Source organism: Buceros rhinoceros, unplaced genomic scaffold (assembly GCF_000710305.1).
Source record: "Buceros rhinoceros silvestris isolate BGI_N320 unplaced genomic scaffold, ASM71030v1 scaffold8254, whole genome shotgun sequence".
Taxonomy (NCBI): Eukaryota; Metazoa; Chordata; class Aves; order Bucerotiformes; family Bucerotidae; genus Buceros; species Buceros rhinoceros.
This window is the reverse complement of record NW_010407610.1, coordinates 25,155-40,734: the sequence shown is the minus strand read 5'-3', so window position 1 is coordinate 40,734 and position 15,580 is coordinate 25,155. Positions and strand designations below refer to the sequence as shown.

The 15,580-nt window shown below is 47.2% G+C and overlaps 1 protein-coding gene across 1 annotated transcript; it reads left to right on the top strand.

Moving 5' to 3' along the window:
- Window positions 1-2,116: 2,116 nt before the first annotated feature.
- LOC104492027 (myosin-10-like) lies at window positions 2,117-14,692 on the top strand (the record flags this gene model as incomplete). The annotated part of the gene is made up of 2 exons (XM_010134528.1): window positions 2,117-2,461; window positions 14,536-14,692. Coding segments are annotated over exons 1-2 (502 nt in total), but the record flags the coding sequence as incomplete, so codon positions are not given.
- Between the last annotated feature and the right edge of the window lie 888 nt (window positions 14,693-15,580).

Genomic DNA, 15,580 nt, shown 5'->3' with positions numbered 1-15,580 from the left:
CTGCACCGAGGGTGCCCCTCCCCGGCCCCGCCGGGGCTCCCCCCCCACCCCCCTTTGTTTAGAGGAGCGGAGCATGTGTAGGGTTTTTTTTTGTTACACGTCTCTGGGGAGTGCTGGATTCTTGCATGATAAACGGGCTCATTTGGGTATTTCATTTGAATGCCGTTGTTACGAGGGGAGCCCCGCGTAGGGTGAGCTACAACTCGATTTGCTTCTGCGGAGGGTCTTTTGTGCTGGGCTCTGTGGAATTAAAAGCCACAGTGGAAGAACGACCCTGAAGAACGATCCCCCAGTGCTGGGTATATTCCTCAGGAACCGGCATAAAGCCAGTCCATGCGCTCATGGCAGTCACCAGCCTTTAATTCCGCTGGGAACAGTAATGATTAATTTTGTGGTGTGAGTCTGGTTTGACCTCCAGGTTTCGCTATGTCTCAGTGTGCAGAACGGAGGCCGAGGTTATCGAAAATGCCTTGACCATCGGTCAGAGCTGGCCAGGAGCTTTCAGGGACCTGACACCGAGATGCGTTTGCGCACGAGGGTGGCCGTGGTGTTCCGGACCTCTGGTGGAACTTCAGCTGTAGTCTAGCTCAGCAGAGACAAGCAGCTTTCTGAGCTGGGGTTGGAGGCTCGTGTGTTACGGTTGTGGGCTTCTTGAGCCAAACATACCATTCCTTGACTAGTATCTCTGTCTTCCTGGCTGAGCAGTCCAGCTATCACTTGAGGTGTCCCCTCAGCAGTTCCCTCTTTCTTCATTGAATTTTCTCTTGGAGGCTCTTCTAAAACACTTAAATGTTGAGTCATCACCTCTTGAAGTGAGCTGTCTGTGGTGAGCGGTTTGCTCCTTCAGCTTCTGAAGGGTTCAGTGACTTCCTGCTATTTTGCGTTGGACAATGTTAACAAATATTCACACGTAGATGGGGACACAGCTGTTGGGTTTAGTTACGTGCTTTTCCGAGGGTGGGTGTGGGGCAGACCTTCCATCGGGGAGCGCACCCTTGTATGAAAGACAGCAAACCCGGGTTGCGAAACCTTCTGTGCTTTGAAGGTAACCTTTAAGTTACCTGCTGGAGAAGGCTGCCATGAGCTGCCGCAACATTCCTCAGCACAAAAGATCTGGTGTGTGAAAACCCAGGGTGTTTCATGACCCCAGTACTGGGTGTCAGGCTTGACCTTGCTGCTGCTGGGGCGGTTCCAGATGAAACCGCCTGCTCCAGGAGTCCTGGATGCGGCCTCGGTGTTACCTAAGGATGCACTGGCCTCTCTTAGAGGTAAAAGGAGAATGCAGGAGCTCTCGGCAGCAGTTTTTCTTTTTCCCTTCAAATTACCTGTGAAAGGGTTGGAAAATCTAACATCAGCCCTTGCTGCCTCTTGAGCCTTAAGGTAAACTTGAGATCCTGGAGACGTTTTTTTGGAATATGGTAATGCCAGTGCTCGTGACTGAGAACAGAAGCAGGCTGCGAAAATGCAAAGGCTTATGTTTTTTGGGAAGAATATGAGCAAGGTTTAGCTGCCTTAGTGGCTTGCAGAGACCGCAAGTGTCTCCAGTTCTTGTCTGTAGTTGAAAATCCCCATTTTAAAACATATTCTCACCACCTTCTGGTTGCTGTTCTCTGCTGCCCAACAAACCTCTTTCGTATTCATGTATGTATCTGTATTTCTTTTTACTGATCAAATGAATCTGAGTTTACTTTTGTGAATTTTTCTCCTCTTCCTTATTTAAGGGCGGAAGAGATCTGCGTTTTTCCTGTTTGTAGCTCTCACGTTTGTGGCAATATCTCTCCATAGTTGGTGCCCAATTAGAACCAGTTCATAGCGCGTTCCCTGCGCTGGGTCTGGGATTACACTGACAGATCGTTTTCACTTTTGCATGGCGGTTGGTTTACTCAGAGGCTGCTCTGTGAGTGGGGGCTCTCGGTTCTACAGCAGCACCTTTAGACTGTGGGAGAAATTAATGATGCTTCATATCAAGAGAAGATAATTAGCGATAGATCACTTAATCGATGTGCCATTGCTCCAGTCATCTCATTGATGAGAACGTGGTATGTAACGTCCTCTCTTTGCTTTTTTTCCTCTCCAATTCCCAGGGTAACTGGTAGTGGACACCTTCACCTCGGCAATGGCACAGAGATCCGGGCAGGAAGATCCGGAGAGATACCTCTTCGTGGACAGGGCTGTCATCTACAACCCTGCCACCCAGGCTGACTGGACTGCCAAAAAGCTGGTGTGGATTCCTTCGGAGCGCCATGGGTTCGAGGCAGCCAGCATCAAGGAGGAGAAAGGGGATGAAGTGTTGGTCGAACTGGCAGAGAATGGGAAGAAAGCGCTGGTCAATAAAGATGATATCCAGAAGATGAATCCTCCCAAGTTCTCTAAAGTGGAAGACATGGCAGAGTTAACCTGTTTGAATGAAGCCTCAGTATTGCACAATTTAAAGGATCGGTATTACTCCGGGCTCATCTATGTAAGTACTAATTATGGGATTCATTACAGTGCTAATTCAGCTGAATTTATCTGGTTCCCATTCCTTTACTCCTGAAGTGCAGGAAGCAGCTCTTGGCTCTGATTTCCATGCCCCAAATCCTTTGTGTCCCTGTTCCTAGCCTTTAGATTAGTCCGGGGCCTTTTTCCGTGCTGCATAGAGGTCGAGAACTCTGTTGTCATAAAACAAATAATAAAAAATTCTCCTATGGAAATAGTTCTGCAAGCATCTTTCAAAAATAGACTACGAAATGGCAACTCCGCGTGCTGAGCTCATGCCGCTCATTAGAGTGCTTGCCTCAGACATGCTTAACTGATACAGCGAATCGTATCAAATGGCTTGTTGGAGCTGACGAGAGATTACAAAACCGAACTTTGTTGAATTACTGGTGTGTAATTGCTCGTGTGAATAAGCCTGTATCTTGTTTTAACTTGCTGCGTATTAAAAATGATAATAAGAGGCCACGCTATTATTTCAAGGCTGAGCTTGGAGAGTGCTGGGAATGCAAAATGTCGTTTTGGAATCTAATACCAACTTAGTGGGCCAGGAAAGAATGTGGTCAAGTGCTTAAAATAAACCAATAAGATAAAGCTTTCTTTTTTCGGTGGTTTTGAAGCGCTGATGGGAACATCTGGCCCGTCACCATCTTTCTATAGAGTCAGGAATCACAACGCCATTGATGCTGCTTCTGACCCCGTTCCTTCCTGGAGTGATGTTAAATGAGTGTCTGTGCCGGGCGGTGAAGAGCAGCTCCTTCTCTCTTGGCAAACTCGTTGCATAGTGACTCGTTGAGTCAGAGGGTCGTTAAGAGCTACAAGTAGACTTTCTATCTTAAAAGAAGCTGGAACATCTGCTGAAATGCTTGGCTCATTTTAATACACCCTTGTTCTAAAGCTTAAATCTGTTTTATGGAGTTCTGCTGGTTACTTGGCTCACTTTCCCCTCCATCTAGATATTTACAGGGCACCTTTTTTTTACTTGGCCCTTAGTAATACTTGAACTTATTAAAAATTCTTATAACTTCAAAATATCCTTCATGTTTGTGCTGCTTTTGTGAGTTTTCTCTGTGGGTTTTGGGTTTTTTCCCTTCCACTGGGTCTGTTGCAGAAGAGCTCAGCAAAAATTACCTCTGGAATGCTCCCTGCAAGCTTGTAAGAAAACTAATTGGATAATTAGTAAGGACGAGATTGAGAATTAAAAGTAAACATGATGATAGGTCAAAAGTTTTCAGGATGTGTATCAATCCTAGTGGTGGTAGTTATGACATTCATTACCACTGTTATAACCGTATTTCACTATGAAGGCTGATGGCCTTAAATGTCAGAGGAGGCTCTAGCCCAAGGACTCCATCCAGTGAACGCGGCCACAGATGCTGCTGGAGGGTGGCCTGGAGAACTGTCACTCTGTTCGGAGCTGATTGCTGTTGTGTTACTCTGGGTGACAAACTGAGCAGCTCCACTTTGTGAAAGGTGGCTCATCACACACGTGGAGTTTCCATACTATCCTGTAGCTGACTTACCCCTTTTCTTCTCCCCCCCACTTCCCAAAAAGGTGTTTTCTGCTTTAACTCTTGAGGCAGGCTCTATGGTTCCTTGGCACTGTGGTGCTGCTGTCCTGGAGAGGTTTACTGCCCCAGTATGTTACTGGTGACCCTCCTGCCCTGGGCTGGGAGAACTGGGTTGGGGTGGAGAAGCTCATGGATTTGTTGGCCTTAACCGAAAGTCTGAGTTACGGGATCATTGCTGGAGGATGCTGCTGTTACCCAGAAGAATGTTTCTATGCAGCTGTAATAAGGGCTTCTTGTTTGAAATTAAAACTCAGCTTATTTTTTGAAAGCGGGGAGGAAGCAGTTGTGAGCTCTGTTAGAAGAGAGGCTGAATGCTGACAAAGATGAATAGGCCGTAGAGAGAAACTTCATCAAGAACTGGAGCTGATGGGGATTGTAGCGTGGTTCTGGGAGGGATGTCTGTCTGGGATCCCCAGAGCTCCTGCCTGTGGCCCTGTCGCTGCTGCTGACTGCACGGCCTCCGGCAGTTGCCATTGTCTGTGTGTTCTGCTGGTGTTGGCTTGGTGTAAGGACAAGAGCCAGTTACCTGAGCTGAAGAAGTGACTTATGGTGGTTTGGCTGTGCTGAGAGGCAGTTGAAGGTCTGTCTAAATTTCCAGATTGCTCTTCTGTAGTAACCAAACTGCGATCTTGTATCGCGGTGTTGGGCTTAAGTAGTTAAGATGGTGAATCTGGTTTGATTTCCTTCAGTTTGCCACAAGCAGCGTTGCCTTTCCAGGGCGCAGAAGAGGAAGGACTGTCAGCTGAAGCAGATATGTGTTTCCTTTCCATCCCTAGAAAGGAAACAAATGCGTTGAGGGATTCAGCTGGTGGGTCTAGTCATTAGTCTATAATCTGCCTCTCCAAGATGACTCTGTTGGAGGAACAGGGAGGGCTGACTAAAGCTGGCCATAGCCAGTTGGCATGACCTGGGTGGTGATGCTGACTTTGAGAGCTTCATGTAACATCTAAGAAGGGGTCGTGAGGAGTTCCTGGAACTTGCAGCATTTCTGATGTCTACCAGGCAGCATGATCTTGGGCTCCAAGTTGCATTTTGACTGTGCTGTGGGAGTTGAACACAATTGGAGAGCTTGGAAGATCAGTAGCTTGTAAAGGCATGGTGTCCATGCGTGGTCCGGGCTTTAGTTCTGGTCTCCTCACGACAGCACAGAAGATGAAAGGCAGCCGGATTTGTACAAGAGGTGCTGGGAAGAGTGGTTGGGTCGTAAACTACAGTGATCCCAGCCGTGCTTTGGAGATGAAGTAAATTGGTTTCTTGCTCCTCTTTTAACGTCACCTTACTCCATTTCTTGCCACGAGGTTTATTTTGAGTGGAACTGAAGAATGTGTTAAATCTTGCCTAGAGGAGCTGTACTATCTCCACAAATTCTTTTGAGTTATACTCCATAAACATTGACCCCCAGGAAGGGGTAAAGCTGTTGTTACCACTTCTTGCGCTTGGACTTTCCTCCTTAGCCCATCAATGACTGCACGTGATCCTGCAGCACCTCGGGGGTCCCTGAGGTGACCTCTGCTCGTGTTTGAGGCTTGGTTTTCATCCAGCACAATGTTGGTTCTGTGAAGGTGCAGGGTGTTTTTTCTCATCACTTCAGTCTTTGGTTGATGGAGTTTTCACTCTTGTGTTTCATAGCTGAATTCTTACAAATTTTATGCATTTCTTATGGCAGGGATGTATCATTTGAGTCACTAATACTCAAAATTGGTGTCTTGCTGCAGTGGCCGCTTCTCATGGATTTTAGTTGTGAACTGTCGATTCTTCAGCTTTGTATAAATTGTTTCTGTCCTGCCTGCCCTGCTTTAGAGTGACCAGCTTTAGTGTGTGTTTAGTAATAGCCTTTGTAGCAGTAGATCGGAAACTGGAGGTGGTTCATTGTAAGGGAGGAACTCCCAAGGCTTTGGAATAAACATGATTTCCCTTGGACTGTTTTTGTAGTGGTTCTTGAATCTCCTTATACCATGACAAACTGAGTTCCTGGGGGCATTGCTTTAAGAAAGGAGTCTACTTGAAAGAGGTTTTGGGTCACCAAGGTCTGTTGCCTGAGGGAGCATCTTTATTTTTACAAGACCTGCATGTAACATGTCACTGAGAAGGCTTCTAGACATGAGCCCTAGGTTTTGGCTTCTGCTTAAGTAATGTCAGCAAAATAAGATTTCATGGGGAGGGCGGGGGGCGTGTGTGTAAATCTTTGAATCAGACAATGAGATGGACACATCCACTGGAAAGAGAGGGTGTTGAGGGTCCGTCACCCTTGAGTGCTGCCAAGTTCTCAAGGCCACTGTTGCTGACATGCTTTGTAGCAAGATTCCTGCTTCGGTGAATCTCCTTGTCATGCTTCATAAAGTTTAGGGTTCCTCATGAATCCTGAATTCCCACCTCTCCATGGTCCAGTATGGTTTCTGAATGTAGGAAATCACTGACTTTCTGTTTGAAACTGCTGTGCTGTGAGCTGTGGAGGTTCAGAAGCAGTTTTGTCCATAGCTCAGAGGTTTGTGTTGTCATTCTCCGCTGTTGCGGAGGTGAGCAGAGCCAAGCCGAAGAAGTGACTTTGGCTGTCCGAGCCCTAGCTGTGTCCTCCAGTTGGAGACCTGCTACCTGGGGAAAAGGAGACACTTGAAATGGGTCTCTGGTTTTGGTGGGAAGGGATAGGAGTGGCAGGGGAGACAATCGAGAAGGAGGGTTTAGTCTGAAAACAAAGTGTCAGGAGGACAGATGCTGCATGGTCAGTATGGAGAGGAGAAAGGTGCTTTGATGGAGAGCTACAACTAAAGTCTGAAAGCTGTGAAGAAGCTTTCTGATATAGGAAGAATTGTTTTCTTCATCTCCGTCTCGACAAAGTATTCACTTCAGTGTCCATTCAGAAAGCTTCTACTCAAAGTTTACCACCCAATTTGACTCTCATGGCTGATCTGAAGGAAGAACTGTCAGTATTTATTTAGAGAGAGTGACTGGTCAGTGTGCAGTTCAAGAGTCCTTTCGCTTCAGAGCGAGAGGATTCTCCGTTTTGAACGCTGCAGAGATGTACTGTACCACTGCTAGAGCTGCAGAGAGCCAAGTGTGTTCCGGACCACTCTAAATGATGCTTCAGTGCTTTGTGAGGCAGCATTCTGGACATGACTTCTGTGGTAGTTTAGATTTTTTAAGTCTGTTGAAAACACTTACTCAAGACAGTTACTTGAAATGCAGCTTGTTGCATAGCTCAGGAATGTAACTACCTCATTTCTACTTCAGTGGGAAGCTGCAGACACTGGCTGGAGTGGGAATGAATAAGCTAAGTACTGTTAGTACCTCTAAGTCAGGGTAGGTGACACCTTTTCCACAATATCCAGCCTCATCTCTGTGACTGGGAAGATCATGGAACAGATCCTTCTAGAAGCTCTGTGAAGGCACACAGAGATGTGGTTTGAGACAGCTAACATGGCTTCACCAAGGGCTGGTCCTGCTTGACCAACCTAGTGGCCTTCTACGATGAAGTGACTGCATCAGTTGACAGGGGAAGGGCTGTGGATGTCATCTGTCTGGACTTCTGTAAAGCCTTTGACATGGTCCTCCACAACATCTTTCTAAGTTGGAGAGATACAGATTGGATGGGTGGACTGTTCAGTGGATAACAGTGCATCCAGAGGGTAGTGGTCAATGGCTTGATGTCAAGGTGGAGATTGGTGACATTCTGGGACCGGTGCTGTTTACTATCTTCATCAATGACAGACACAGTGGGATTGAGTGCACCCTTAGCATGTGGACAGGTGACACCAAGCTAAGGAGTGCAGGGACACACGTGGAGGACAGGATCCATCCAGAGGGACCTGGACAAGCTGGGAGAAGTGGGTTTCCGTGAACCTTGTGAGGTTCAACAAGGGCAAAGGTCCTACAGGTGGGTCGGGGCAGTCCCCAGTGTCAGCACAGGCTGGGGATGCAGGGCTGGAGAGCAGCCCTGCAGAGAAGAACTTGGAGGTGCTGGTGGGTGAAAGGCTGGACGTGAGCCAGAAATGTGCACTCACAGCCCAGAAGCCAACAGTGTGCTGGGCTCATCCCCAGCAGCGTGGGCAGCAGGTGGAGGGAGGGGATCCTGCCCCTCTGCTGCACTCTAGGGAGACCCCCCTGCAGTGCCAGGTCCAGCTCGGGGCTCCTCAGCACAGGAGAGACACGGGGCTGGAGGAGGCCACAAGAATGACCCTCAGGTGGAACCCTCTGTTGGAGGAGAGGGGAGAGAGCTGGGGGGGGGTTCAGCCGGGAGCAGAGAAGGCTGCGGGGAGACCTTAGTGCAGCCTGTCAGTGCTGCAAGGAGCCTCTGAGAAAGCTGAGGAGGGGCTGTTGTGACAGGACAAGGGGTGATGGGTTAAACTAGAAGAGGGAGATGGTGTACCCAGAGCAGGAAGATGAGCTGAAGGGATCACTCAGACACAGGGTGTGACCTGTCCTGACCTCATGCTGTCCAAAGGATTCAAATGAATAGAATTTCTCAAATGCTCGACATTTCTTAACCCATGTCAGTGTCCAGATGACCTCTTGCCTTGGTGTGACCATGTGTACAGTGTTCCCCTCATGCTGCCTGTGGCTGGTGAGCCCACGACCTACGTTTGGGCATTCAACTAGAGACACGTGCTGTAAGACGTGTGTGCGCTGCAGAAGTCAGGTTGGAGATGGCTGGTTCTGCTGTTACTTGAGGAAGGACGACAAGGTGAAGCGCGTTTGAGGAAAGGCTTAGGTGCAACTTCAGTGGTCCTTCAGACTACTGAACTGTGCGTTAGCTTCCCCGCCTGTTCCTCCACTCTGGTTTATTTTAGCAAAGGCTTTTTCAAAAGGGTTGGAAAGGGCTTATGTAAGGCCGAGAGCTCCTGGAACCTCGCTGCTCTTACTGCTCGCCGTGTCTGTGCCTGCTGGGTAAAGAAGAAAACACACTTACTATTGCTCAATTAAATCCACTTCAGCAGATATTTTTTTTATAATTACAAGCCTTACCTCTGTAATTGGTCTGTGCTACTCTCATTTTTTGGATGTACTTTCCATTTTATTGAGGCAGAAGAGGGAAAGAATGAGAAATATGCTGTAGCCCCCAGTTGCAGAGCTGCCGTGGGTGGAAGCTCTTACAGGCAGCTCCTCAAGTGCAGTTTTCCAAGCTGTTTCTTCTCTTAAGCTGCTGCCTCCTGTGAGGCTGGAGCATAATCTAGAACAATCTGCCTTATTATATAAGTTTCTCTGTTCTAATTATTTTAATTTTCCTGCTGGTCCAGTTGGGGATGATTTACATTACTGAGTATCGAAGACTTGTATTAAAAGAACCGGTAAGAAATGGAGTTTGTTACTTAATTTCATCTTTTTCCTTAACACGAACTAGTCCCTGGATCTAGCACCTACTATATCGCAGAAGAAAAGCTGTGGTTTGGACTGTGAGGGTGGCTTTGCCACAAGAACTTGGTTTTAAATTAACTCTGATTTTTGGAAGACTTGTAAATGGGGTCAAGTTGAAAGAGTTCTCTGCAGGGTTTTACTGTGTTAGAAATGTCAAAGGGGTTTAAGGGAAGTGAGACAGGGCCCTCAGGTGTGAAAAAGTGCATGTTCTTGTCGTTCTCTGCTTCTTTAAAAAATGGGAGATCAGCAGCCTAACGAGGTGCAGTGATTTGGGTTCTGGACTGCTGTTTGAGTGCTCTCTGTGTTGCGAGAACCCTCCCTTCAAGCTGTATGTGGCACCAAAAGTCCTGGGGAGCCTGTTCGAGGTGTCTGTAGAGCAGCCAAGCTCCAACATGCGGGTACACAGGAGCCTCATGAAGGGATATGAATACTTTTCTGTCCCTGGTGCCACCAGAGCCCGTGTTTTCCATGCCAGCATTTGCTGTGGCTGAGCAGTTGTGCTGGTGGTGACTGTGTGAGCTGGCTGGGCCCTGCTCATCTAATGGTAGGTTTTTCTCTCCTTAAACACCTAACCTGAAGGCTGTAGACGTGAAAACACAGCGCTGGTGACAGTCTCCTCTTCAGTGCGGAATCACTAGACAAGTCTTCGAAAGGTTGGGCTGTACTTTAAAAGCTGGTGTGTGGTGTGCTTCGTCCCTTTCTCATTCTTGTGCAGAGATTTTGCTCTTCAGTCACTCTGAGTCACTTCTTGGCTTTTGTCGCTGGCCTCTGTCAGGGCTGAGGTTCTCATCACCCTGCAGTGGGTTCCTTACCCTTCACCCCAACCTCTTGGGTGCCAATGGGACTACTTTTTAATTATTATTTTTAAACTGTCAGTTTGGGCTTGTACAGAGATGTCTGAGGTACCTTTTGCGTTCCAGTCTTGACTGTGCACTGGTCAGGGAGCATGAGCTTGGGGAGGGGGAGGCGTGTCCCCCTGCCCTGCAGGGAGGTGGGTGGTAGCTGGCAATTAGCTGCTGTGTGAAGCAGAGGCTATGTTCCAGCCCAGGCCACAGCCTCGCTTGCCTCTCCTCTGGGACCAAAGAGCTGCTTGCCCTTCTCCAAGGCTGGAACTCAGGGCTGAGTAACTGCCTCAGCTGAGGAAAGGCACAGAGGACTTAATAGGTCTTGGAGTGTGAAAGGCAGGTCCGTGACCTTAAGTGAAACCAGACTAGAAGTAGCTCTGCTGGCGTGGTTTATCGATCTGGAGGATGTGCTTTACCTGTGTATGGGACACTGTGAAAAAAGGGATCACTTTCTGGGCTAGGAACGGCAGGCTTCTGTTTCAGGTGATAACAGGAGATGTCTAGATGCCTCCTTCAGCTTAATTATTTATGTAGCAATAGAGTAAATCTGTCACTTTCTGTATTTGAAGAACTGGAGATAAATGGTCAGCCTGGATACTCAGGTGATGTGAACTGACTGTTAACAAATTCCGAAAATTAACCTGCATCTTGCTAACGCTCTCTGAAGCAATGCTTTAAAGAAGCTGTTTGATATTGCAGCAGGAGGAACCAACCTAACAGTCAGAAGAGCTTTTTCCTTGATGCAAGAACCGTAAAGCTGAGCGATTAACTCAAGGAGTCGTACGAGGCTTTTGCTACTTATCTCACCGTATGTGTATATGCAGCGAAGGTTTGGTGTGGTTTTAAGGCAAGACAGACCATGAAAACCTTTCTCACGCTGGAGCCCACGCTCCAAATTTAGAGCCTAAATTCCCATGCGCTCTCACCTGGCAATAGCATGCTCTGGATTTGCTGGTACTTCACACACATCAACCTGTCTCTCGGGGAATATGTTGTAGTTCTCAAACAGGCCAGTGCCAGGAACTGGAGCTCTGGAGTCCGGGATAGCATCCCCAAATCCAAATTGCTAAATGATTGACTACTGGATAAAGGCTTGTGAGCATCTGGAAACATTCAAACTCCACAATTAGTGTCCTGAAAGAGAGTTTGTATAACAAACCCCTGCCAGAGCATTGCTTCATGATTTGTCTCTGGAGCATTGCCTGGAGAGTATGTGTTTCAATGTGTCTCAGTGCATTTGGGTGCTGCAGCGTGTCCAGAGAAGGGGAACAAAGCTGGTGCAGGGTCTGGAGCACAATGTGCTGAGGAGCGGCTGAGGGACCTGGAGGGGTTGAGCCTGGAGAAAAGGAGGCTCAGGGGAGACCTTCTGGCTCTGACAACTCCCTGACAGGAGGCTGGAGTGAGGGGGGTGGTCTGTCTCTTCTCCCCGGGAACAAGCAACAGTATGAGAGGAACCAGCCTCCAGTTGCACCAGAGGAAGTTGAGGTTGTCCCTGAGGAACAATTTTTTCCCTGTTGGGGTGGTGCAGGCATGTCCCAGGCTGCCCAGGGCAGTGGTGTAGTCCCCATCCCTGGAGGGGTTTCCCAGCCGTGTGGAGGTGCTGCTGAGGGACAGGGGGCAGTGAGGACCTGGCGGTGCTGGGGGAGGAGTTGAACTTGATGAGCTTAAAGGTCTTTTCCAACCCAGACGATTCGGTGACACTGCCTAGGTCCTGTTCCCCAGTAAAGCAGAAATGGGCATTTCAAGCAACTCTCTTGTTTGCAGCTGTTCCCGTGATCTCAAGGTGAATAAGCACCTTTACTTGCTGTTGAGTTCTTAGTGAGCCTACCTACCTCTACCAGCGGAAAACTGAATGGGGTCTGGTTCTTCTTCCAGGCTGGCTGGTTGCTGTAGCTCTTGAGTGCTCGGTCTGAGGGTTTTGGCAGAGTCTGTGCACTGCAGAACAGAGGAGGCTCAGGGCATTGCTCTGTTCCTTGGGTGTGTCTGAACACTCTGCATCTTTAACTGTTATGTGGTGGTATTTGTTACGGAGGGTGTCTGTTTGTAAGGCTGGTTTGCAACTGTTCCTGTTAATTCTGTCTGTGGCTGCTCACCAAGAAGCTTTTCAAGGTGTGTAAAACCATCTCAGCCTACTTGTCATGTCTTCAGGTTGCATGTGGAAAGCCCACACCTCCAATCTGCTGTCTGACCTATAGTGACTGAGACATCTGCAGTTATAGAATAGCTGTACAGCCTTTTTGTACCGATTACCTCCCTCCCAACTGAATTTGACTCAAACGTCCCTCGGTGTTTATGTGCCTGTCAAGCCATGGAAACAACCCACCGATATGTTCATGTGCTGCTTTCCGCAACAGATGATGGTCAGGAAATTTGGGAGCCCTGTGGGAGAACTCTGCTCCATCTTCTTTGGCTCAGTTAAGACTGTACAGTGTGGTGATGGCTTGAGGAAAGTGTGACTTTTAAATTCTGCAGGGAAACAGCAGGAAAGTGAGTGACAAATGTGCAGGATATCGAGATGTTGCACTTTGAAGTGCAGCCTGTGAAAAGCTGTGTTATAACGGAGGGATTAAACCCTCTCCTTTCACTTTAGTTTCAAATAAATGAACCTTAGCACTGATGAAATGGGAAAACTTCGGCACAGGAGCAGTTCAGTGATTCTGAACTGGTGATTGTACTTGGTGCCTCTCTTCTGATTTGAAGACTGGAATGGAAATCCAGTGGCTTTTGGCAATGCTCGATGCCTTTGTATCACCCACAGTAATTGTAGCTGGTCATGGGTGACCTTGGTTGAGCTCAGCAGGGCAGGTAGCTGGCTGGGAATGTAGATCCAGTGTTTATCAGTTAATGGACTCCATTGTACCATGCTGTTAAAATAACCCTCCTGCCTTCCCTCTCCTACAGAATCTCTGGTGGGCAGGAATGTGTTTGGTCAGGGAACCGATTCTGTTACTCCAGCTCTTTTTTGAAGTTTATCTTCAGTAGTGTCTAGCTCAGTACGTTACTGCAAGGGCATGATGGTGGCAGGAGCATGAGGCTGGGCCAACAGACCAGTGGCTACATTGAGTTAACGACTGATAAGTTGCTGGTTATGCTGGATCAGTTGACCCAATCCCATCTGTTTCCTTTTGAGACATGAATGCCTTATTACCGAAGATGTTTGGCTGGGGCAGACCCTGCCCTGCAGCACTTATCACCCAGCAGATCTGACCCAAGTGGAGAGATCCTTTTCCTGCAAGGACACAAGATGTCCTTGTGTCAGGACATCTGCCCAAGTTCTTTTTCATTTCTGTCCAGAATCCCTTGTAGGGATAGAAAGAACAGGGCACCTTTTCATCCAAACAAAATCGTTTATATATTGGAAAAAGGGCAGATCAGGGATTTCAGCTACTTTGTTCGTACACATGTAGCAGAAATACTTTTTAAACTGACAAATGTGGTAAGAATTGTGAGCTGCGTGGTTAATACTACAGACTCTCCATGGCTGTTAACGCCATGTGCTTACTGTCTCCATTCCTTCTCTTTCTTCAGCAAAGGTAAGAAACAGTTTTCTTGATGTGAGAAAGATGCTTCCTGTTCCCCTAACCGGTATGAACCATTTGCAGTGTGCGTGAAATTTTGGGATGAACAGAAGTGCAGCAATAAGAGTCAGTGAAATGAGCGATGTAGAATCTGTTCTTGAGTTTCCTGATGTTACTGTAGTCCTGGGAACTTCTGCCTGTATCAGCTGAACCAAGTGTGAAATGTGGCTGCTGGGCTGTGGTGGAGGGAACAGCCTCTCTGGAGGAGCCTGTGCAGGGGTTGGGGAAGGCTGGTGGGCAGGAAGGGTGTGCAAGTGTGAAACAAGAGGAGGAGAGAGAGCAGAAACGGAGGTGGTTGGAAATCAGCTTTTTCCTTTTCTTGGGTATTTATGAGACTGTTTGAGATTCTCATTTCTGAAGGAACTGATAAAATAACTTGAATGCACATTGTACAACATCAAAAGATGTCCATAAATCCTGTAACTTGGCAGATGAGAGAGTATCTGTGGGAAAGAGATCAGATGCTCCTCTTCGTATTTCCTCATCTTTATTACCTTTAAATTACTTTTTATGTGGGTAATTAAAGAGTCTTTTAAGAGAACTAGAAACCAGTAATTTGAATATAGCATTTGAGTGCTTCGCATTGCTCAACAAAAAGTACCTCAGTTTTGTTCCAGGATAAATATTACAGAACCCATGAAAAAAATTTTCTGCTCTTTACAGCTCTACTTCAATACTGCTTACTAACAGAAATATTTCTTTTTATTCTTTTTAAAGACCTATTCAGGGCTGTTCTGCGTAGTCATAAATCCCTACAAGAACCTCCCAATTTATTCCGAGAACATCATCGAGATGTACAGAGGGAAGAAGCGCCATGAAATGCCACCGCACATTTATGCCATCTCAGAATCTGCCTACAGGTGCATGCTGCAAGGTAAGAACTCCGGACAACTCTTTGTGTCGTACCTAAAGCTTGGGAGTCTCGTTTTCCAGCTATATGGTCCTATAGAACATGATCAGAATCTGTTCTAGTACTTAAGGGGTGGGGGGTGCTTTCTTACCTAGAACCTTAAACCTTCGGCATAGAAACAACGGGGAGGTTGGTCTCGGTCGGCGTATTTGTCTGATTCACTGATGCAAACGAACGCTAATAGGAAATGTTCTGTGCAAGCTGAAAGGTGTAGCAGAAAAGCTTTTCTCTTTAAAAAAGAAGAGGTAGGATTAATGTCAAAAGGCGTCAGTGCACTTTGACTGAAGTAGGAGTGGAAACGTCTGATTGTGGAGGGGAAGCTGATGACTCGTGGCTCAGATGCTATAAAGGTGTTGGTGTTTTGGCAGCTGACAAATCATCTGAAGTGACAATGAAACAATAATAATGTTGGAGTTCAAAGAGAGGTCAGGGAAGTGCTTAACCTTGAAGATTTTTTAATTTATTCTCCAAACTGGTTATCAGTTCAGTCCATAGTAGAATAGAGACTGAGTTAATGGTGGGCACGTGCTTTGGATTTGGGCTTCAAGGCTCTGCTGTCAAATACAAAACCTTGATTCTGATGTTATACAAATGTGTGGAAATAAACACACGCAAAGCTGCCCTTCTGACATAGTGCACTAAAACGCAGCTCCCACTGTCTGATACTGGTTCATGTTTTGGTGGCTGTTTTCCTGATGTGGACATGTTATATCTAGAAGTGTGTGTAATGCAGAGGCAGGTCTGGAAAAGTCGCTGGGTTTCCTGCTGTAGAGCTGGTATAGAGGGGCTGGAAGTAGGTTAAAAGCTGTTTGACCTAGTTCACACCAAGGGAGAAAGTTTCTGCTACCAGGT